We start from the raw sequence: 25,340 nt of genomic DNA, 5'->3' as shown, positions 1-25,340 counted from the left end.
ATTCATCTCCCCTCAATTCAAAACAGTTTTCAGTCAACAAAGAGAGAGTGTTGCGTGGGATAATACACTCCTAGCGCCGGGTGAATGGAAAATGGAATGCAGTGCAGGTGTGTGTGTGTATTTGTTCAGATGAGTGTGAGTGCGAGCGTCAATGTGTCTGTCTGTCTGTCTGTCTGTCTGTCTGTCTCTCTGTCTCTCTCTCTCTCTCTCTCTCTCTCTCTCTCTCTCTCTCTCTCTCTCTCTCTCTCTGTGGGCCCTCTCTCCCTTTCCCTGTAACCCTAAAGGGTCTCTCTATTGCAACACAATAAACCAGCCCTCCTTTTGTGTGTGTGGAGAAATACAACACGAGACAGATGTTCTATTCTATTACTTTCTAGTCTATTCTGTACCTTTCTAGTCTATTTCTCTCCCCCTTATCTCTCTCTTTTTCTCCCCGTCTCACTCGCTCTCTCTACTCTTCATCTCTCTCTCTCCATGCCTCCTACCTCCCTCTCCCTCTTTCTTAACCCCCCCTCGTTCTCTAGGATGAGGCTGACACTGCTTCCACACATAGTAGGGCCACTGTCTACCTCACATTCTCATGAACACAAACATGCTTTTGTCTGCTGCTCTCTGTCTCTCTCCCTCCACCCCTCCCTCCCTCCCTCTATCCCAGTGGGTGGAGGGTGAAGGGGGGAGAGAACGTCTGCTGGTCTCTTCTGTCTCTCTACCTATCTCCCTCTCTCTCTCACTCCCTCCACCCCTCTATCCCAGTGTAAGGAGGGTGGAGAGGGGGGGCAAGGACGCCAGCCTAGCCCAGGCAGCCCCTCTCCCCCGTGAGTAAACTCCTAAATCTACCCCCTGGCAGCCATCTGGCCTAGCCCCAAGCAAAACGGGTTCCAACAGTATTCAAAGTAATTTCAAACACTGCATCTGTGCTTCATTGAGCTTAACTGGCTTCATGGACCAAGAGAATAGTTTCAAATCTGTAATCCCCGCCCATCTAACACTAGGCAGGCTAGAGCAAAGTTATTGGAGTTTTAAATAGTATTTGAACCCAGTTCTGGCTGCTCTAGAGCCTAGCACACCATATAGACTGTTCATTTGACTAGAGAGCAATGCCACTGTGCTATTATCCACCTCGCAAACAAGACCTACTGTTCTCACACATACAGTTGAAGTCGGAAGTTTACATACACCTTAGCCAAATACATTTAAACTCAGTTTTTCACAACTCCTGACATTTAATCCTAGTAACAATTCCCTGTCTTAGGTCAGTTAGGATCACCACTTTATTGTAGGAATGTGAAATGTCAGAATAATAGTAGAGAGAATGATTTATTTCAGCTTTTATTTCTTTCATCACATTCCCAGTGGGTCAGAAGTTTACATACACTCAATTAGTATTTGGTAGCATTGTCTTTAAATTGTTTAACTTGGGTCAAACGTTTCGGGTAGCCTTCCACCAGCTTCCCACAAAAAGTTGGGTTCCTTTTGGCCCATTCCTCCTGACAGAGCTGGTGTAACTGTGTCAGGTTTGTAGGCCTCCTTGCTCACACACGCTTTTTCAGTTCTGCCCACAAATTTTCTATAAGATTGAGGTCAGGGCTTTGTGATGGCCACTCCAATACCTTGACTTTGTTGTCTTCAAGCCATTTTGCCACAACTTTGGAAGTATGCTTGGGGTCATTGTTCATTTGGAAGACCCATTTGCGACCAAGCTTTAACTTCCTGACTGATGTCTTGAGATGTTGCTTCAATATATCCATATCACTTTCCCTCCTCATGATGGCATCTATTTTGTGAAGTGCACCAGTCCCTCCTGCAGCAAAGCACCCCCACAACATGATGCTGCCACCCCCGTGCTTCACGGTTGGAATGGTGTTCTTCGGCTTGCAAGCCTCCCCCTTTTTCCTCCAAACATAACAATGGTCATTCTGGCCAAACAGTTCTATTTTTGTTTCATCAGACCAGAGGACATTTCTCCAAAAAGTACGATCTTTGTCCCCATGTGCAGTTGCAAACCGTAGTCTGGTTATTTTTTAATGGCGGTTTTGGAGCAGTGGCTTCTTCCTTGCTGAGCGGCCTTTCAGGTTATGTCGATATAGGAGGACTCGTTTTACTGTGGATATAGATACGTTTGTACCGGTTTCCTCCAGAATCTTCACAAGGTCCTTTGCTGTTGTTCTGGGATTGATTTGCACATTTCGCACCAAAGTGCGATCATCTCTAGGAGAAAGAACACGTCTCCTTCCTGAGCGGTATGACGGCTGCGTGGTCCCATGGTGTTTATACTTGCATACTATTGTTTGTACAGATGAACGTGGTACCTTCAGGCGTTTGGAAAAAGGATGAACCAGACTTGTGGAGGTCTACAATTTTTTTTCTGAGGTCTTGGCTGATTTCTTCTGATTTTCCCATCATGTCAAGCAAGGAGGCACTGAGTTTGAAGGTAGGCCTTGAAATACATCCACAGGTACACCTACAATTGACTCAAATGATGAGCCTATCAGAAGCTTCTAAAGCCATGACATCATTTTCTGAAATTTTCCAAGCTGTTTAAAGGCACAGTCAACTTAGTGTATGTAAACTTCTGACCCACTGGAATTGTGATACAGTAAATAATAAGTGAAATAATCTGTCTGTAAACAATTGTTGGAAAAATTACTTGTGTCATGCACAAAGTAGATGTCCTAACCGACTTGCCAAAACTATAGTTTGTTAACAAGAATTTTGTGGAGTGGTTGAAAACGAGTTTTAATGACTCCAACCTAAGTATATGTAAACTTCCGACTTCAACTGTACACGTGTGCACGCACACAGGCAGGCACGCAGACACACACACACAGGCACACATACAATTGTCATGGAGCTAAAGGAAACAGCGGCCAAACTATGAGGGTAAAAACATGCCTCACACACCTGTTGAACCATATTTCTCACTGTGAGCCATGCAAGAGGGGGCAAAGTGAGAGCGATTGAGTATTCTCCTCTCTCTCACGGTCCCCCTTTCTCTTTCTCTCTGACTCCCCTCCCCCCTCGCTCTCTCACTCTCTCCCTTTCTTTCGCCCTCTCTCTCGCTCTAGCGCCATCACTCTATTGCAATAGCTACTCGACCTTTGGATGCCTGTTCTCTATTGCTGGGTGAGTGAGGGGTGTGCTCGTCAAATAGAGCTAAGGGACCTGTATGGTCCATTTGTGTGTGTGAGTTTGTGTGTGTGTCTGAGTGGGGGGCACGTCACTGTCTGGCTAAACAGGCGGCACCATACACACCGACACAGACACTACACTGTTGTAAGAATAATCACCAACCTCCCCTTTATTGCCCACACACACCACTACTACTACCACCACTACCCAAACTCCATTCACTCTTCACACTGCTCAAGTTGCCATGGAGACCAGGCCCTGCTTTGTCTTTCAGCCCGGAGACTGTTACCTAGCGACCAGGGAAAGTTCCACTCTACCCCAGAAGCTCCTGGTGCGAGAGAGAGCGAGAGCGAGAGAGTGAGAAAGGGCTAGCGGGATAGAGAGAGAGAAGGAGAAGGAGAGAAAGAGTAGAGAGTAGAGTGTTGAGCTTTTGAATGTGACAACATGGTGCCAATGTGACTATGGCGACAACGTCTGACTAATGTCAACACAGACACACAGACACACACACTAACACACAGGCTCACTGTTCGACAGCTCCATGACGAATATATTTTGTGTGTGTGTGTGGGGGGGGGGGGGGCTTTTGAACCATGTGCCTCAAAGCTTGACCAGGCTAAAATGGCAAAAATGCGATCTTTATATGTAACCATGACAACCACGTTACTGTGAGCTGCAAAAATCACTCTGACCGGGATTTAGGAAGGGAATAAAACACCTCCATTTCTCTCTCTCGCTCTCTCTACCGCTATCCCTCCCTCTCAATCGACCTGTGTTATCTCCTTTTCTCTAATCTGCCTCTCTCTCTCACGCTCTCTTTATCCCCGCTTCCTCTGTTATGTGTTGCTCTCTGTCTGCCTCTCTCTCCCCCTCTCACTATTTTGCCCCTATTTTGTTTCATAGGGCATGATGACATGGCTCCCTCCCTCCCTCCCTCCTCCCCTCTCACTTTCAGTATCTCTATGCCTGCTTTGTTGTCTCTCTATCAGTCGTTCTCTTGAATCTCTCACTCACTATTAAACCCCACTTCTCCGATCACTTTTCTAAACTCAATCCCTCCATGCCAGCCCCACTTTTCCTCTCGACTACAGTATTACAGTCATCTCGTAAAAATGATTGGCACCCTTGATAAAGATGAGTAAAAAATTGTGTCTCAAATAGATAATATAAATTCTGAGCTATATTGTCTGCTCAAAAAACGTGGACAGTTCTATTATTTTATACTTATACAATTGTTTAGAGAAAGAGATTTTGTTGAACAAGTAATCGTTTTTATCTCAAAATGATAGGTGTCAAAAGGATTGGCACCGCTGTTTTCAATACTTTGTGCAACCTCCCTTTGCGAGGATAATGGCACTTAGCCTTTTCACAGTATATCATGTTTTTGAGATTGGAGAACACACTGGGAGGAATCTTAGACCATTCTGCCATACAAAATATTTCCAGATCCTTGATATCCTTCAGTGTACGCATACGGACTGCCCTCTTCAATTCAAAACCCCAGGTTTTCAATGGGTTCAAGTCCAGAGATTTTTGTGGATTTTGATGTGTGCTTGGGGTCATTGTCTTGCTGGAAGATCCAAGTTTCAGCCTCCAAGCAGAGGCAACCAGGTTTTCAGCTAAAATGTCCTGGTAATGGGTAAAGTTCATGATGCCATTGACCTTAACAAGTGCCCCAGGACCAATGCAAGCGAAACAGCCCCGTAACATCAATGATTCATCACCATATGTTACAGTAGTTATGAGGTCCTTTTCTGCATATGCATCGTTCTTTAAATGCCAAACCCACCGCTGGTTTGCGTGGCCATAGAGCCCTATTTTTGTCTCATCTGACCAAAGCACCGGTTCCAATCCAAGTGCCAAAGCCGTTTCGCAAACTCCAGGTGTTTACATTTGTTGTTGCGCTTAACAGGCTTTATCCCCCTAGCAACTCTTCCAAAGAGCCTATTGGAATGGAGGTGGCGTCTAATTGTAGTTTTGGAATCTTGGTGACCCCAAGATGCCACCAAGTTCTGTTATTCTCCAACTGTGGCCCTTGAATTTTTACTTGCCTCCCGAACCATCTTCCTCAGTATACGTGGGACAAGATACAAATGCGTCCTTTACCAGGCACGTTTACCACTGTTCCAGTGGTTTTAAACATCTTAATTACTGCCCTCATAGCGGTATCTTTTATTTGTTGATGTTTTTTTTAAAACCCATTGCCTGATTTATGAAAATCCACAACCATTTGTCTCTTTTCGTCTGTGAATTCCTTGCCTTTCACAATGGTGATGGATGACAAATGGATTTTACATGCGTATTACCTCATTTTATATCCCAGTGAAACAGGAAGCCATGGAAGGCCACAATACAGTTCCTTAAAGCGGCAATCAGCAGTAGAAACAATAATTAAGCATCCTACAGTGCATTTGGAAAGTATTCAGACCACTTGACTTTTTCCACATTTTGTTACGTTACAGCCTTATTCTAAAATGGATGAAATCGTTTCCCCCCCCTCATCAATCAACACACAATACCACAGAATGACAAAGCAAAAACAGTTTTGACATTTTGGCACATTTATTAAATATAAAAAACAGAAATACTTTATTTACAGACCCTTTGCTATGAGACTCGAACTTGAGCTGAGGTGCATCTTGTTTCTATTGATCATCCTTGAGATGTTTCTACACATTTTTTTGCAAATTTATAAAAATTAAAAAACGGAAATATGACATTTAGATCCTTTACTCAATCTTCTTGGGTATGACGCTACAAGCTTGGCACACCTGTATTTGGGGAGTTTCTCCAATTCTCCAATTCTTCTCTGTAGATCCTCTGCCAGGTCAGATTGGGATCGTCGCTGCACAGCTATTTTTTAGGTCTTTCCTGAGATGTTCAAGTCCGGGCTCTGGCTGGGCCACTCAAGGACATTCAGAGACTTGTTCCCGAAGCCACTCCTGCGTTGTCTTGGATGTGTGCTTAGGGTCGTTGTCCTGTTGGAAGGTGAAGCACTCTGGAGCAGGTTTTCATCAAGAATCTCTCTGTACTTTGCTCCGTTCAACTTTACCTTGATCCTGACTACTCTCCCATCCCCACAGCATGATGCTGCCACCACCATGCTTCACCGTAGCGATGGTATTGGCCAGATGATGAGCGGTGCCTGGTTTCCTCCAGACGTGACGCTTGGCATTCAGGCCAAAGAGTTCAATCTTGGTTTCATCAGACAAGAAAATCTTGTGGTCTGAGAATCCTTTAGGTGCCTTTTGGCAAACTCCAAGCGAGCTGCCAAGCGGACTACAGGTGCCTTTTACTGAGGACTGGCTTCCGTCTGGCCAATCTACCATGAAGGCCTGATTGGTGGAGTGCTGCAGAGATGGTTGTCTTCTGGAAGGTTCTCCCATCTCCACAGAGGAACACTTGAGCTCTGTCAGAGTGATCATCAGGGTCTTGGTCACCTCTCTGACCAAGGCCCTTCTCCCCCGATTGCTCAGTTTGGCTGTGCGGCCAGCTCTAGGAAGAGTCTTGGTGGTTCCAAATGTCTTCCATTTAAGAATGATAGAGGCCACTGTGTTCTTGGGGACCTTCAATGCTGCAGAAATGTTTTGGTACCCTTCTCCAGATCTGTGCCTCGACACAATCCTGTCTCGGAGCTCTACGGACAATTCCTACCAACCTCATGGCTTGGTTTTTGCTCTGACATGCACTGTCAACTGTGGGACCTTATATAGACAGGTCTGTGCCTTTCCAAATCATGTCCAATCAATTTAATTTACCAGAAGTGGACTCCAATCAAGTTGTAGAAACATCTCAAGGATAATCAATGGAAACAGGATGCACCTGAGCTCAATTTCGAGTCTCATAGCAAAGGGTCTTAATACTAAAAACCTGTTTTCGTTTTGTCATTATTCGGGTATTGTGTGGAGATTAATGAGGAAAAACATCTATTTAATACATTTTAGAATAAGGTTGTAATATAACAAAATGTGGAATAAGTCAAGGGCTGAATTCTTTCCGAATGCGCTGTATTTAATAAATGATGGGCTACGACAGTTGAACTAAACTCATGAGGCATTTATAAGTTATATTCTTCAAGCATCATTGGGTACATATCATCAATTAATACGTCCACAAATCGATGTAGCAACTGCTGATTGCCCCTTTAAGCTGAGATGAAAAAGTTAAACGTTAATGCAGATTGGATTTTGTTTGATCTTATCGATAAGAATCTTTAGAGGTGCCAATCATTTTGACACCTATCTTTTTTTAGATACAAAATGATTAGTTGTTAAACAAAATCTCTTTCTCTGGCCAATTATATTTGTATAAAATTATATTCTTTTCAATATTTTCTGAGCATACAATATAGCTCAGTATGTGTATGATTTATTTTATACAGTCATGTTTTCTGATCTTTATCAAGGGTGTCAATAATTTTGGAGGTGACTGTAAAATGTCCCATCTTGTGACTCTACCCAAAACAAACATAAACAAACACGCACCCCAAAACAATGACAGGACACAGGAAATGACAGGGGACATCAGCCTCTCTGCACGGTATCACAGCACATCTCTGTTCTCTGTTAATACACCCTGGTGATCCCTGCTGGGCTAACGTCTAAACACAGACCTACTCCGTCCAAACTACTATGCACAGGACTTGTGGTCAGTTTAAATGAAAATAAGACTATTATTTGGTTATACTACTGTATATTTGGTGTTGGTTTCTGTAAAATCTGATGAATGATTCTTGATTCATGAGTAATTCCTAACTTAGGCTCTGTGTCTAATTCAAATTCATCAGCGGTTTGAGTTGACTTGGGAATCAATTGAGCCATTGCATCCAACTTGGAATTAAAAAAATAACAATACATTATGTCTGATACTAACAGTGATGCACTATTTCACTGGCTAAGTCTGTCTGTTCTCTGTTCTACAACAATACGGTGTAGCTCTTTCATGCAGGCAAATTACCTAGTGGGTGGAATGTTATTCATATCTTTCATCATTTCATCATTAATAAACATTATTTATTTATTTATTTACGCTGTTTTTATGTCAAACGGTTTTGTTATACTGGTAGTGTTATACCCAAGAAGATTTGAGGCTGTAATCGCTGCCAAAGGTGCTTCAACAAAGTACTGAGTAAAGGGTCTGAATACTTATGTAAATGTGATATCAGTTTGTGTGTAGATTGATGAGGGAGGAAAAAACAAGTGAATCCATTTTAGAATAAGCATGTAAACGTAACAAATTGTGGAAAATGTCATGGGGTCTGAATACTTTCTGAATGCACTGTACACAGTCATGTAACACTGGTCATTTTAATAATGTTTACATACCTTTTAACCCACTTTATATGTATATAATTTATTCTAGTCAAGGCCTATCCTATTTAACTATTGCTGTACATATACCATTCAACCCTATGTATTACACTAAATACAGTACTAGTCAAAAGTTTGGACACCTAGTCATTCCAGGGTTTTTCTTTATTTTTACTATTTTCTACATTGTAGAATAATAGTGAATACATCAAAACTATGAAATAACACATATGGAATCATGTAGTAACCAAAAAAGTGTTAAGAAAATCTAAATATAATTTATATTTGAGATTCTTCAAAGTAGCCACCCTTTGCCTTGAGGACAGCTTTGCACACTCTTGGCATTCTCTAAACCAGCTTCACCTGGAAAGCTTCCGATGAAGTGGATGCTAAGCTACAGGACTGTTTCGCTAGCACAGACTGGAATGTTCAGGGATTCATCGGATAACATTGAGGAGTTTACCACATCAGTCACCGGCTTCATTAATAAGTGCTTCGATGATGTTGTTCCCACAGTGACCATACGTACATATCCCAACCAGAAGCCATGGATTGCAACATCCGCACTGAGTTAACGGGTCGTGTCATACTGCGGCACACCTAGCGTGCTGCCGCATCATTCTGTGGCATGTCATTTACTTGTCAGCCATTTTTTCTGTTACTGCAAGTTATTGCTAGTTTGACCACCAGAGGGCATCCTTGAGAAGCCTTGATAGTATTCCGTATTGGCATTACCAGAGAATTTAAAACCTTTTTTTGTAATAACATAGTATTTGGGAGTGATTTTAAGAAATGTGGCTTAATTAATATTATGATGTTTCTATTCAGAGAAAAACGAAAAACGAAACCCTCTGGGTTTCCGTTAGGATGGGATGGAAAATATGGCTCTGTACAACGTGACGGTCGGGAGTAGGCTACAGGATTGGAGGATTCTAAATTGTTTGCCTTCATTAGACAACTTTGTTCCAACATTTCTGTAAATCAGTGATATTTATTCCCATAGTAATTCGTTATGGATCCATACCTAAATCAACATCTGCATTTTGAGTATTTTTTGTCATTATTTTATTAACGAAATGGGTTTATTTGTTTTATTAGGCTACTGTGCAGTCTACAATACATACTGTAGTAAAACATGGGAAAGTGCCTAATTCCTTACATATGGGAGAGCAGGCCATGTCTGTACTACAGAATGCAGGGCACGCAGGAGACCGGTGTTATTTCATAGTTGTGACGTCTTCACTATTATTCTACAATGTCGAAAATAGTAAAAATAAAGAAAAATCCTGGAATGAGTAGGTGTGTCCAAACTTTTGACTGGTACTTGCTTAATTAATTAGATTAATATTATGTTTTTTCTATTCCAAGAAAAACGAAAAACCCTGGGTTTCCATTCAGATGGAATGGAAAATATGGCGCTGTACGTGGCGGTCGGCAGTACAGCACTGGGCTATTTAGCTCAAGAATCCCCGCAAGGCACGAGGAAGGAGTAGGCTGTCCTTGTAAATAAGAATTTGTTCTTAACGGACTTGCCTAGTTAAATAAAGGTTACACTAAGAGCATAACATTTCTGAACCCTATTTTTCTAATTCTAGTCTAACCAATACCCAAATGGAGATTAAGTGAAAATAAAAATCTCATTGATTTGTCAAGACCAGTCCCCATGCTTGCCTCAGAGTAGAGCAAAACAGTGCTAAAATAGTTGTAAGCTTTTGCTTCTAACTTTTATATGCTCTTTAAATAAATAAGACCTACACCACTTTTAACAACACATTACTCAACACTAGAGAGACTCATTTCGCCTATGGTAGACCTACAGTATATCGTATATATCTTATATATATATATATATATCTTAAGAATATCATGGAATATTTGAACAAGTAATTCGTTATGGATCCATAACTAAATAAACATCAGCATTTTGAAAGAGTATTTTTTTCATTATTTTATTAACGAAAGCATAAAGATGCTGATGAAGAAATACATTATTGTACACTATAATGTTTTACATTTGGATAATAAAAGCATTGAAAGCATTTTGAAGATATAAGCCACCTGCATTTGTTTTTTAGGCTACTGTGCAGTCTGGCAAGTAAACATAGCATAAAGTACATCATGTAGTAAACATGGGAAAGTGCTTAATTCCTTACATAAGGGAGAGCAGGCCATGTCCAGACTTTCTCGGTGACCTCAAGTACTCATTAACTCTATCTTTAATGCTTTTTTTGGGTTACATCAGTCATGGACGGAAACTTCTGATACACAGTATTAATGATGAACGCCTGGAGATTCACTGGTAAGCCACATTTGCCTCGGGATCCATCTCAGTTTGTATTCTGTGCCCACTCGTGGTATCCTTCTTCGGTTACACATCCTTAGAATAACAGAACAGCATAACGGTCCGGACGGCCCTTGCTGTGCCTGGTAAGCAGTTGGTCAAGTTCTGTTGTCAGAAGAGGAATGGAAATGTCAGGGTGAACCGACGACCTGACGAACCTGCCAGGTATGTTCACTCTGCCTGTTGGAGGTGGAGTTCCAGAGCTCACAGGTGTGCCTGGCATGGATTGTGACTCCATCTCGTTCCTCGCCCTTTTCAATGCGTCATTCTCCATCTGACTCTCCGCCAATGCCGCCTGACTCTCCGCTAATGAGGAGTGACTCTCCGCCAAAACCGCCTGGATCTGGACCAATGCATCAGCTGTCGCCCGTATCTCTGCCCTCAGAGAATGTTTCTCTTTCTGATGGTTTGCCTTCAATGACTTGATCTCGGTCTTCAAAGTTTGAATCTCACCCATGAGCACCTTCATCAGATGAGCCCTGAGCCCCCATCGATTACAGTGGCCTATGATAGAAACGGTAGATCAATTAAGAATTAAAAGTGACTCCAACTCACAAATGCTGTGTACAAATTTTAAGAATTTAGCTTAACTAGCCGCTTTCTTGGCAAACATCCGTTTTTTCGGTGCGGCCCGTTGTCCAGCCCTTTGTCCACCGATCTCCACGGATGGTTGTCGGCATGGTCGTAAGCTCTGCAAAAACACGTTCACGTTTTTAGTACACAAATATCTATTTTATTACACAGTATGCCTACACATTGATAGGCTACATACCTTCTTTTTCATTTTTATAAAATGCTCTGAAACCAAAATACCTTTAGTTTTGGTGATCCTCTCAGCTCCGGCTCATTTTCAAGACCTCTGGTGGTTACAGTCCTAACCCTGGAACAGGTAGCACCATAGAAAGAAGCTGGCTTGATGAAAACGATGTCCATTTCGTCTCTTTGTCTTTTTTTTTAGAATAACAGCTCGTTTTTGAATGGTAACTGTGTTAAGGGTGAAGTTTTGGGTGGGGTGAGGAAAGGAGGAAATATCACTCTAATTACAGTCAGAAGACAGTTGAAGAAACTTGCGTGGACTTATGGAAAGGCTCGGTAAGAAATGTTTTATATATATGTATATATATATTTTTTAATGATCAGAACATTAACCATGTGTGTTCGCTTGTTTTGTATTGTTCTGTAGTTTCGACCCAATGATTTGTCTGACAAAGAAAGAATTTTGCGTCCTGTAAGCCAGGGCATGGATCAAAGCTGGCGAGACATTCAATAATGTCATTTTCACAGACTAATCAACCGTGGCCCTTGAGCAATTTGCTCAAAATTGCTACAGAAAAAAAGGAAGAAGATCAAGCAAGCCGAGTCCCAAACATCCGCTCAAACTCCATGTGTGGGTGGCAATTTCTCGCCAGGGACCAGGCCCATATTTGATTTTTGATGGTAAGTTTGGCTATTTACAAAGCAAAAGGTACATAAAATATTGTAGCCTACACCTCACGGACTGTTATGTGTTCCACAATAATTCACTCTTGCCTCCTTTTTCAGGTATCATGGCTCGAGATTTCTTTGTAATCAACAAGAGATATGCTGTACCCTATGTCAGAAAGGTGTTTCTGGGTACACATCGGTAGGATTTGAGCAATATTTTGTTAGGTTTAGGCCTATTTACATGTATATTTCTATTATTGTACCTAATGTTGGCTGTTAGGCTAAATGTATTTTTTTTCATCTCCAATTGCAGACAATGACCCAAAACACATTGCCGCCCGGGTTTGCATTGCAAATGAGGGCATAAACTGGGTCAAGACGCCAGCGGAGTAAGTAGACCTTTATGTAGTAAAATTAAGGTTAAATAAAATAAATAAATGAAAGACCTACAACACCTTTCGGTAGGCCTACAGTATATCTAAACATATTTTTTTAATCTCTACATGTAGGTCTCCTGATTTACAACGCATCACCGGGGGCAAACTACCTGCCCTCCAGGACACCTACACCACCCGATGTCACAGGAAGGCCATAAAGATCATCAAGGACAACAACCACCCGAGCCACTGCCTGTTCACCCCGCTATCATCCAGAAGGCGAGGTCAGTACAGGTGCATCAAAGCAGGGACCGAGAGACTGAATAACAGCTTCTATCTCAAGGCCATCAGACTGTTAAACAGCCACCACTAACATTGAGTGGCTGCTGCCAAAATACTGACTCAACTCCAGCCACTTTAACAATGTAAAGATTTATGAAAAAAATGTATCACTAGCCACTTTAAACAATGCCACTTCATATGATGTTTACATACCCTACATTACTCATCTCATATGTATATACTGTACTTTATACCATCTACTGCATCTTGCCATCTTGATGTAATACATGTATCACTAGCCACTTTAAACAATGCCACTTTATATAATGTTTACATACTCTACATTACTCATCTCATATGTATATACTGTATTCGATACCATCTACTGCATCTTGCCTATGCCGCTCTGTACCATCACTCATTCATATATCTTTATGTACATATTCTTCATTCCTTTACACTTGTGTGTATAAGGTAGTTTTGGGAAATTGTTAGGTTAGATTACTCGTTGGTTATTACTGCATTGCCGGAACTAGAAGCACAAGCATTTCGCTACGCTCGCATTAACATCTGCTAACCATGTGTATGTGACAAATAACATTTGATTTGATATGATTTAAACCCGATCGAACTTGTTTGGCATCAACTGAAAACATTAATCCGTAACTCTGCCAAGCCGACAAGCAAAGATGAATTGGTCAAGGCCATCAAGATGTTTTGGCTAGAGAAATTGACGATACAACAAATACATTGATGATCTCAGCAAGGTTTTACCTGTGATCGTGGAGCTGGGTGGAAGTGTGACTAAAATGTAGTTTATATAAACATCTGCATTTGAATGTCTTTTTTCTCGTTATTTTATTTTACTAACGAAAGCATAAAGATGTTGATGACGAAATACTGTACTGCTGTTTTGAGTTAGAAATGTAACACTTTAGAGTACTTAGGCATCGAATACATTTCAAGTTGAGGGATTTTCACAACAGTAGCCAGGTTATAAAAAGTCTATTGTTCTGCTGTTTTCAAAATGCCTCCAGTTGTCCATCACTAGTGTAAATAAAAACACAGCATCTTGTTTACGTTCTTTATTGTGTCACAATAAAGACGTTTGGGATTTACAAATGTGCACTTTTAATTATTAGTTATATTGTTTTAGTTGGAACGGGCAGACTTTTTTCTTTAAATGATTGTTTTATGTAGGATGCTACATTTTTGACCAGTTGCAATTGTAAGTAGGCCTAATAAAAAAATCCTACTTCTATTAGGCTGTTAAGCCTCATAACCTACCTCAGCCAGTTAAGTTATTTTATATAGGTCTAGGCTCCGAAGAAATAGACTCCAATTAAGCCCTCTTGTTGTTTGCAAAGTCAAATTAAAATGAAGATTATTGTTGAAATGAATTGCTCGACTGGTGTAGGTCTGTTGGTGTGTTGGTGTGCAACACTTGCATAACAAGTTAGCTATATTTTCAGCACCAGCCACTGTTCACCTCCTATTGATTGCGCTGCGGTTGCCGCCAGTTGTTTTTTAAATTGAACCTTTATTTAACTAGGCAAGTCAGGTAAGAACAAATTCTTATTTACAATGAAGGCCCTACCCCGGCCAAACCCGGATGACGCTGGGCCAATTGAGCTCTGCCCTATGGCACTCCCAATCACAGTCGGATGTGATACAGCCTGAATTCGAACCAGGGACTGTAGTAAAGCCTCTTGCACCGAGATGCAGTGCCTTAGACCGCTGTGCCACTATATATATATACTATATACAGTATATATATTTTTCAGAACATTAACCGTGTGTAGGTAGATGTGGAAAGATGGATACAAATGATTTGTTGCAAGTTGGGGAAGAGGGAGGGGGTTCTCACCTAGCTCAAGTTGGGGAGGGGGGGGGGTTCACACCTAGCTCGTTTATTAGACAATTCTTTAGTAAAGGTTGAAGCTAATAGCCCATCCTGCTACGCTTGTGAAAAACTAATATTACTACTTTTTCCCCTTTCCACATGTTAAAGATTCCAATTGATAAAGTGTTTTTAGCCACAATCCGCCCCAACCCCAATTAATACATTTGGGTACAGTCGATAGCGTGCTGGACTTCGGGCTAGAGGGTTGAGGGTTCGAAACCCGCTCCCTGCTTGTTTCATTACATTATTATGCCTGGTCTCAGAGCAAATAGCCTGGATTGTTACTCCCGTCTCGTTCCTCTCTCTCTTCCACGCGTCGTTCAGCACACTTGTGGGCGTGCTGGCAGGAGGTACTGTTTTTTAATCTGTATATATGAATTACAAATCAGCTTTTACTTAAATCATGTTTCTAGTCTATTGCATAGTTACAATGTGTAATCATTGATGTCCCAGGAGCAGGAGTGGTAAACACTGTTGAAGTGTATAATTGTAATACGTATATACATGCAGACACAGCATCATTCAAATAATGGAGTTTGATACACCTGGTATTGGATATGACTGGAAAAAAAACTTGCCAAGTAGCAATTTTCGTAAATTAACTTTATGACAAAAAAATATGCGCAATCGTTTGTCTCTACATTAAGTAACATATTCCTCTCAATTGTAAATGTTTTGCTTGACTCGTTATGACGTTTTAACTACTTACATTTGCTTCCCCCGTAATGTTTTGTCAGCCATCTTTGCTGAAGAAAGTCACCAGGGAGTGGTGGCCCGCGTCAAATTCGTCATTGGAATCACTCGATATGATTGGTCATACAAAAACCTTGGGACCCAAATGCATAATGAGTGCTCTAATTCCCCGTTGTGGTGGTCTGGAGCAATGAAGCCGTGACGCTGGGTACATCTAAGTCCCGCGGTGTAAGCTCACAACTTTTAAAGGAGGAACCACTGTACCAGACAAGCTAAATTCCTTCTCTACTGGCTTTGAGGCAAGCAACACTGAAACATGCATGAGAGTACCAGCTGTTCTGAACGACTGTGAGATCTCGCTCTCCATAGCCAATGTGAGTGAGACCTTTAAACAGGTTAACATTCACAAGGTCGCGGGGCCAGACGTATTACCAGGATGTGTACTCAGATCAAGCGCTGACCAGCTGGCAAGTGTCTTCACTGACATTTTCAACCTCTCCCTGACCCAGTCTGTAATACATACATGTTTCAAGCAGAACACCATAGTCCCTGTGTCCAAGAACGCCAAGGTATCCTGTTTAAATGACTATCTGTAGCCTTGAAATGCTTTGAAAGGTTGGTCATGGCTCACATCAACACCATTATCCCAGACACACTGGAGCAACTCCAATTCACATACTGCCCCAACATATCCACAGATGATGCAATCTCTATTGCACTCCACACTGCCCTCTCTCACCTGGGCAAGAGAAACACCTATGTGAGAATGCTGTTCATTGACTATAGCTCAGTGTTCAACACCATATTTTTCCTCCAAGCTCATCACTAAGCTCAGGACCGTAGGACTGAACACCTCCCTCTGCAGCTGAATCCTGGACATCCTGACGGGCCACCCCCAGGTGGTGAGGGTAGGCAACAACACATCCGCCATGCTGACTCTCAACACGCGGGTCCCTCAGGGGTGTGTGCTTAGTACCCGCCTGTACTCCCTGTTAACTAACGACTTCGTGGCCTCGCACAACGGCAACATCATCATTAAGTTTGCTGACGACATGACGTGCTTGGCCTGATAACAGACGACGATGAGAGTTAAATAAAGGTTAAATAAAAACGTCATTTTTAATAAAAGCTCCATGCCATTCAGGACATCTTTAGCAGGCAGTGTCAGAGGAAGGCCCTAAAGATTGTCAAAGACTACAGCCACCCAAGTCATAGACTGTTTTCTCTGCTACCGCACGGCAAGCGGTACCGATGCACCAAGTCTGGAACCAACAGGACGCTAAACACCCCTAAGCCATAAGGCTGCTAAATAGTTAGTCCGGTAGCTATTTGGTTAACTATTTAACTATCTGCATTGACCCTTTTTGCACTAACTATTTTGACTCATCTCATACGCTGCTGCTACTGTTTATTATCTATCTTGTTGCCTAGTCACGTTATACCTACGTACATATCTACCTCAATTACTTCGTACCCTTGCACATCCACTCGGTACTGGTACCCCGTGTATAGCTAAGTTATTGTTACTCATTGTGTATTTATTCCCTGTGTTATTATTTTTTAAAATATTATTCCTCTTTTCCTTTCTCTATATTGTTGGGAAGGGCCCCGTAAGTAAGCATTTCACTGTAAGTCTACACCTGTTGTTTACGAAGCATGTGACAAATACAATTTGATTTGAATTAAGCATAGCATTGTCATATGAATGCATGCATGTGCCCACCCGCACACCAAATTAAGATGCGATCTCACCACAGGTGAAACACCACCATTCAGGGCACGCCATCCCCCTCTCCTATCCTCCTTTCCTCTCTTTCTCCACACTTGTTTTTTAAATCTCTCCCACATCTATAGCCTCTGACACTCTCTACCTCCCTCACATTCTCCCTGCCTTCCAACCGCCTGTACTCTACTCCTCTCCTTCTTTCCTCCACTCCTACTCTGATCATCCCTCCCTCCCTCCCTCCCTCCCCTCCCTCCCTCCCTCCCTCCCTCCCTCCCTCCCTCCCTCCCTCCCTCCCTCCCTCCCTGCCTTTCAACTGCCTTCCTGCTCAGCGACAGAATTTAAAAGCTCCATCCAACCAGTCTTTAAAACCAATATGTTCCCCTTCCCTCCAAACCCATTTCCCCTACAGTGGGACTGTGTTCGGGGAATAAAGAAGGCGATAGGGAGAGAGAGAGAGAGCATTTGGCCATGCCAACTGCCGTGTAACCACTGAGCCAGTGTGTGTGCTGTCAGCTAGCATCAGTGTAAAAAGATTGTCGGCCGTAGGACGGGCATGCGTGGAGAAAAGAGAGGGATGAGAGAGAAAGAGACAAAGAGAGAGAGAGAGGGAGGAGTGAGAGAGACACACACAGAGAGAGAAAGAGAGCGAGAGGGGAGAGAGGAGAAAAGGAAGAGGGAGAAGAGACAGCTAAAGCAAAGAGAGAGACTGGTCCCCCCTGAGTGTAAATACCGGCCAGCACATAGGCATGGGTAGAAGAGAGGAAGAGGGAGTTGAGGAGAAAGAGAGAGGCTGAAAGGAGAGAGAGTGAACACTAATCTGGAGAGAGACGAAGCACAGCAAAGTGCCCGGGAATGTAGGCCACTGGCCCATTTCCTCATTCAAGGGAAATAATTGGCTATGTATGTATATTTATATGTGTGTGTGTGTATAAATAGTTGTCTTATTTTTTAATATGTACAGTACATCGTTATTGTAACTATGATGGAGAAATTACAAGATTATGTTATAATGCTGTTATTGCATGAAATGGTTGTTTTATTCAACAGAATAAGGGGTTGTTAGAACGCTCATCTGTGTGTGTTCTACTGAGGATGGGCCTTTGGAAGATTTACGATGTCTTTGAGTGATACCGCATTCCAGAGCATGAGTTAATGTTTCTGTTCTATAAGGTACCAGGGAGAGATGAACCCAGGGCCATACCTTGGTCTCTACACAAAGAGAACTGTTTTTACAACCAGCAGATACTGTCTGCTGTATCTTTCATACAATTCTTAACCTTGGGACCCATTCCATACATCTGTTGTTTGTCATGTAGCCTGAAGGGAGTGTATGTTGGCTATAAGAGACCTTTGTACTTTTGTCTCAGGGCTCTCAACGAATCATCTGGGTGTGATTCGTTGACCAGCCATCATTAACTTAGAGCACTCAATCGATTCACTTTATATGTGTGTGTTTGTGTCCCTTATATGTGTCCCTTATTAATAAGTGAATAAATATTTAGTTTAAGTATAACTCTGACTTGTGTGCTAAGTTTGTCTCTCCTCATTTGATAGTAAAGAAATTAACCACCACATAATGATTATGTTTTTCTCTCTCTACCTCCTACTGTGTCTCGCTTTTTCGCTCTCTACCCCCTTCTGTCTAGGTATCTCTTCTCTCTCTCTAACTTTCCTTTTCTCTCCCCCCCTCTCGCTGTCTCTGTCCTCTTCACCGTTTCCTTTCCTTGACCCTTTCTGTTCCTTCCTCCTTCCTCTCCCCTTCATAACATTGTCTGGTGATGTGATCTTTGTATCGTACACACAAACAAAAGGAAACACAAAGGATGCGTCCCAAATGGCACCCTATTCCCTTTATAAACCAGCATCAAAAGTAGTGCCCTAAGTAGGGAATGGGGTGCCACTTGAGACGCAGGCAAAGACAGCTGGCCTTCTGATAATCTAACCTCCCATAGGGCCTTGACAATGTCTAAATGTGCCTTTCCTCTCTGAACAGAATGAGAGTGAGGGCACGCGCACGCACACACGCAGACACTTTGCAACAAAGTTATACGATTAGAAGTAATCAACCGCCTCTCTCTCCCCTGTGAGTTATACCATTCTTCCAAAGGAGAAGATAAAATGTGTGTGTGTGTGTGTGTGTGTATGCAGTGCTCCATTTGTGTGTGTGTCTGTGTGTGAGTTACATAAATTGGGAGGCCTCCACTGCTGCTCTTTGAAGAGTGAGTTTCTGGAGAACGCCCCATCTGGTATTAGCTACTGCTGCTGCATTCCACACCAGTGTCTCAGTGGAGAAACACACACACACTCACCAGCAAAGGCTGCTGAGGGGAGGATGACTTATAATGATGGCTGGAACAGACCAAATGGAATGGCAACAAACACATGGAAACCACATGTTTGATGTATAGTTGTGGCCAAAAGTTTTGAGAATGACGCAAATATGAATTTTCACAAAGTCTGCTGCCTCAGTTTGTATGATGGCAATTTGGATATACTCCAGAATGTTATGAAGAGTGATCAGATGAATTGCAATTAATTGCAAAGTCCCTCTTTGCCATGCAAATGAACTGAATCCCCAAAAAGCATTTCCACTGCATTTCAGCCCTGCCACAAAAGGACCAGCTGACATCATGTCAGTGATTCTCTTGTTAACACAGGTGTGAGTGTTGATGAGGACAAGGCTGGAGATCACTCTGTCATGCTGATTGAGTTTGAATAACAGACTGGAAGCTTCAAAAGGAGGGTGGTGCTTAGAATCATTGTTCTTCCTCTGTCAACCATGGTTACCTGCAAGGAAACACGTGCCGTCATCATTACTTTGCACAAAAGGGCTTCACAGGCAAGGATATTGCTGCCAGTAAGATTGCACCTAAATCAACCATTTACCGGATCATCAAGAACTTCAAGGAGAGCGGATCAATTGTTGAGAAGAAGGCTTCAGGGCGCCCAAGAAAGTCCAGCAAGCGCCAGGACTGTCTCCTAAAGTTGATTCAGCTGCAGGATCGGGGCACCACCAGTACAGGGATTGGACTGCTGAGGACTGGGGTAAAGTCACTTTCTCTGATGAATCCCCTTTCTGTTTGTTTGGGGAATCCGGAAAAAAGCTTGCCCGAGAAGACAAGGTGAGCGCTACCATCAGTCCTGTGTCATGCCAACAGTAAATCATCCTGAGACCATTCATGTGTGGGGTTGCTTCTCAGCCAAGGGAGTGGGCTCACTCACAATTTTGCCTAAGAACACAGCCATGAATAAAGAATGGTACCAACACATCCTCCGAGAGCATCTTCTCCCAGCCATCCAGGAACAGTTTGGTGACGAACAATGCCTTTTCCAGCATGATGGAGCACCTTGCCATAAGGCCAGTGATAACTAAGTGGCTCGGGGAACAAAACATCGATATTTTGGGTCCATGTGTCACGTTCCTGACCTGTTTTCTGTTAATTTTGTATGTGTTTAGTTGGTCAGGGCGTGTGTTGGGGTGGGCATTCTATGTTTTGTGTTTCTATGTTTAGGTCAGGTGTAATTAGCCTTATATGGTTCTCAATCAGGGACAGGTGTTTGACGTTTCCTCTGATTGAGAACCATATAAAGGTAGGCTGTTCACACTGTTTGTGGGTGGGTGATTGTCTTCCGTGTCTGTGTATGTTGCACCATACGGGACTGTTTCGGTTTGTTCGTTCGTTTGTTGTAGTCTGTACCTGTTCGTGCGTTCTTCGTGTTATATGTAAGTTCTCATGTTTTAGGTCAGTCTACGTTCGTTTGTTATTTTGTAGTTTGTTGAAGTGTTTTCGGGTTTCGTCTTTTCTTTAATAAACTTCATTATGTCAAATTATCACGCTGCGCTTTGGTCCAATCCCTACTCCTCCTCTTCTTCCGAAGAGGAGGAGGACAACCGTTACACCATGGCCAGGAAACTCCCCAGACCTTAATCCCATTGAGAACTTGTGGTCAATCCTCAAGGTGGACAAACAAAAACCCACAAATTCTGACAAACTCCAAGCATTGATTATGCAAGAATGGGCTGCCTTCAGTCAGGATGTGGCCCAGAAGTTAATTGACAGCATGCCAGGGTGGATTGCAGAGGACAACCGTTACAGAATCACCCACCAACCATGGATCAAGCAGCGTGAGAGGAACCAGCAACAGCGGCCAAAGAACCAGGACTCGTGGACTTGGGAGGAAATATTGGACGGAAAGGGACCCTGGGCTCTACCAGGAGAATATCGCCGCCCCAAAGCTGAGCTGGAGGCAGCGAAAGCAGAGAGGCGGCGTTTCGAGGAGCTAGCTCGGAAGCAGGAGAAGGATCTGGGCTACACTACGTGGGAGGAGATCGACAGGTGGGCGATCAACCCAGGGCGAGTGCCGGAGCCCGCCTGGGATTCTCTGGCGCAGTGCGAGGAGGGATACCGGCGAATGGAGGCAGCACGACGACGCGGTAGGAAGCCTGTGAGTAAACCCCAAAAATGTCTTGGGGGGGGGGGGGGCTAAGAGGGAGAGTGGCGAAGTCAGGTAGGAGACCTGCGCCTACTCCCTGTACTTACCGTGGAGAGCGAGAGTACGGGCAGACACCGTGTTACGCAGTAGAGCGCATGGTGTCTCCTGTACGTGTGCATAGCCCGGTGCGGGTTATTCCACCTCCCCGCACTGGCAGGGCTAGATTGAGTATTGAGCCGGATGTCATGAAGCCGGCCCTACATATCTGGCCACCAGTACGTCTCCTCGGGCCGGCTTACATGGCACCAGCCTTACGCATGGTGTCCCCGGTTCGCCTACATAGCCCGGTGCGGGTTATTCCACCTCCCCGTACTGGTCGGGCGACGGGGAGCATACAACCAGGTAAGGTTGGGCAGGCTCAGTGCTCAAGGGAGCCAGTACGCCTGCACGGTCCGGTATTTCCGGCGCCACCTCCTCGCTCCAGTCCAGTACCACCAGTGCCTACACCACGCACCAGGCTTCCAGTGCGTCTCCAGAGCCCTGTTCCTCCTCCACGCACTAGCCCTATGGTGCGTGTCTCCAGCCCAGTACCACCAGTGCCTACACCACGCACCAAGCCTCCTGTGCGTCTCCAGAGCCCTGTACGCACTGTTCCTTCTCCCCGTACTCGCCCTGATGTGCGTGCCCTCAGCCCGGTAACACCAGCGCCGGTACCACGCACCAGGCCTATAGTACGCCTTGAGAGTCCAGTGTGCCCTGTTGTTGTTCCCCGCACTAGCCTGAAGGTGCGTGTCCTTAGCCCGGTACCTCCAGTTCCGGTACCACGCACCAGGTCTACAGTGCGTCTCAGCCGGCCAGAGTGTGCCGTCTGCCAAGCGGCGCCTGAACTGCCCGTCTGCCCAACGGCGCCTGAACTGCCCGTCTGCCCAACGCCGTCTGAACTGTCCGTCTGCCAAGCGCCGCATGAACTGCCCGTCGGTACTGAGCCTTCAAAGCCGCCCGTCTGCCATGAGCCTGCAAAGCCGCCCGTCTGCCATGAGCCTTCAGAGCCGTCCGCCAGACAGGAGCCGCTAGAGCCTTCCGCCAGACAGGAGCCGCTAGAGCCTTCCGCCAGACAGGAGCAGCCAAAGCCTTCCGCCAGACAGGATCAGCCAGAGCCGTCAGCGAGCCATGACCAGCCAGAGCCGTCAGCGAGCCATGACCAGCCAGAGCCGTCAGCGAGCCATGACCAGCCAGAGCCGTCAGCGAGCCATGACCAGCCAGAGCCGTCAGCGAGCCATGACCAGCCAGAGCCGTCATCCAGCCATGACCAGCCAGAGCCGTCATCCAGCCATGACCAGCCAGAGCCGTCATCCAGCCATGACCAGCCAGAGCCGTCATCCAGCCATGACCAGCCAGAGCCGTCATCCAGCCATGACCAGCCAGAGCCGTCATCCAGCCAGGATCCGCCAGAGCCGTCATCCAGCCAGGATCCGCCAGAGCCAGCCAGCCAGGATCCGCCATCCAGTCCGGAGCTGCCGTCCCTCAGTCCGGAGCTGCCGTCCCTCAGTCCGGAGCTGCCGTCCCTCAGTCCGGAGCTGCCCCTTATCCCGGTGCTGCTCCTTATCTTGGTGATGCCCCTTAGTCTGGTGATGCCCCTTAGTCCGGAGCTGCCCCTTATCCCGGTGCTGCCCCTTATCCCGGTGATGCCCCTTATCCCGGTGATGCCCCTTAATTTAGGTGGGTTTATTTGGAGGGTGGTCATTGAGAGGGGGATACGAAAGCGGGGATTGACTATGGGGACCACGCCCAGAGCCTGAGCCGCCACCGTGGACAGATGCCCACCCAGACCCTCCCCTAGACTTTTGGTGGTGCGTCCGGAGTTCGCACCTTGAGGGGGGGGTTCTGTCACGTTCCTGACCTGTTTTCTGTTAATTTTGTATGTGTTTAGTTGGTCAGGGCGTGAGTTGGGGTGGGCATTCTATGTTTTGTGTTTCTATGTTTAGGTCAGGTGTAATTAGCCTTATATGGTTCTCAATCAGGGACAGGTGTTTGACGTTTCCTCTGATTGAGAACCATATAAAGGTAGGCTGTTCACACTGTTTGTGGGTGGGTGATTGTCTTCCGTGTCTGTGTATGTTGCACCATACGGGACTGTTTCGGTTTGTTCGTTCGTTTGTTGTAGTCTGTACCTGTTCGTGCGTTCTTCGTGTTATATGTAAGTTCTCATGTTTTAGGTCAGTCTACGTTCGTTTGTTATTTTGTAGTTTGTTGAAGTGTTTTCGGGTTTCGTCTTTTCTTTAATAAACTTCATTATGTCAAATTATCACGCTGCGCTTTGGTCCAATCCCTACTCCTCCTCTTCTTCCGAAGAGGAGGAGGACAACCGTTACACCATGGCCAGGAAACTCCCCAGACCTTAATCCCATTGAGAACTTGTGGTCAATCCTCAAGGTGGACAAACAAAAACCCACAAATTCTGACAAACTCCAAGCATTGATTATGCAAGAATGGGCTGCCTTCAGTCAGGATGTGGCCCAGAAGTTAATTGACAGCATGCCAGGGTGGATTGCAGAGGTCTTGAAAAAGAACGGTCAACACTGAAAATATTGACTCTTTGCATCAACTTCATGAAATTATCAATAAAATCCTTTGACACTTATGAAATGCTTGTAATTATACTTCAGTATTCCATAGTAACATCTGACAAAAATATCTAAAGACACTGAAGCAGTAAACTTTGTGGAAATTGATATTTGTGTCATTCTCAAAACTTTTGGCCACGACTGTATTTGATACCATTCCACCTATTCCGCTCCAGCCATTACCGTGAGCCCGTCCTCCCCAATTAAGGTGCCACCAACCTTCTGTGACATACACACACACACACACACACACACACACACACACACACACACACACACACACACACACACACACACACACACACACACACACACACACACACACACACACACTAATAAACACAGACGCACACACACATGATCAACCTAATTACTAACAGACACTTCAACCCAGTAGTCAGCACAGTATCTCAGAATCGTCAATCTCAATTCATGGTCTATCTACAGCACCAGTCAAAAGTTTGGACACACCTACTCATTCAAGGGTTTTTCTTTATTTTTTATATTTTGTACATTGTAGAATAACAGTGAAGACATAATAACACATATGTAATCATGTAGTAACCAAAAAAGTGATAAACAAATCAACATTTATTTTATATTTGAGATTCTTCAAAGTAGCCACCCTTTGCCTTGAGGACAGCTTTGCACACTCTTGGCATTCTCTCAACCAGCTTCATGAGGTAGTCACCTGGAATGCATTTCAATTAACAGGTGTGCCTTGTTAAAATGTAATTTGTGGAATTTCTTTCCTTAATGCGTTTGAGCCAATCAGTTGTGTTGTGACAAGGTAGGGGTGGTATACAGAAGATAGCCCTATTTCATAAAAGTCCATATTATGGCAAGAACAGCTCAAATTAGCGAAGAGAAATGACAGTCCATCATTACTTTAGGACATGAAGGTCAGTCAGTCCGAAAAATGTCAAGAACTTTGAAAGTATCTTCAAGTGCAGTCGCAAAAACCATCAATCACTATGATGAAACTGGCTCTCATGAGGACCGCCACAGGAAAAGAAGACCCAGAGTTACCAGCCTCAGAAATCGGCAATTAGCTGCACCTCAGATTGCAGCCCAAATAAGTAACAGACACATCTCAA

At 44.1% G+C, this 25,340-nt stretch overlaps 1 protein-coding gene across 2 annotated transcripts in view; it reads right to left on the bottom strand.

Moving 5' to 3' along the window:
• LOC120049779 (astrocytic phosphoprotein PEA-15) overlaps positions 1-25,340 on the bottom strand; it is a 55,876-nt gene that overhangs the window by 5,519 nt on the left and 25,017 nt on the right. The window contains exon 1 of one of the 2 annotated variants that reach the window (XM_038996189.1): positions 2,902-3,010. The exons of the other annotated variant lie outside the window; for it this stretch is intronic. Within the exon in view, the coding sequence (XP_038852117.1) occupies positions 2,902-2,913 (12 nt within the window). The 5' untranslated portion in view covers positions 2,914-3,010. Of the gene's footprint in view, positions 1-2,901; positions 3,011-25,340 lie in introns of those variants that run through there. 2 annotated transcript variants of the gene reach the window in all.

The sequence above is a fragment of the Salvelinus namaycush genome, chromosome 6 (genome assembly GCF_016432855.1).
Source record: "Salvelinus namaycush isolate Seneca chromosome 6, SaNama_1.0, whole genome shotgun sequence".
Lineage (NCBI taxonomy): Eukaryota > Metazoa > Chordata > Actinopteri > Salmoniformes > Salmonidae > Salvelinus > Salvelinus namaycush.
This window is presented reverse-complemented; position numbering and strand designations above follow the sequence as displayed.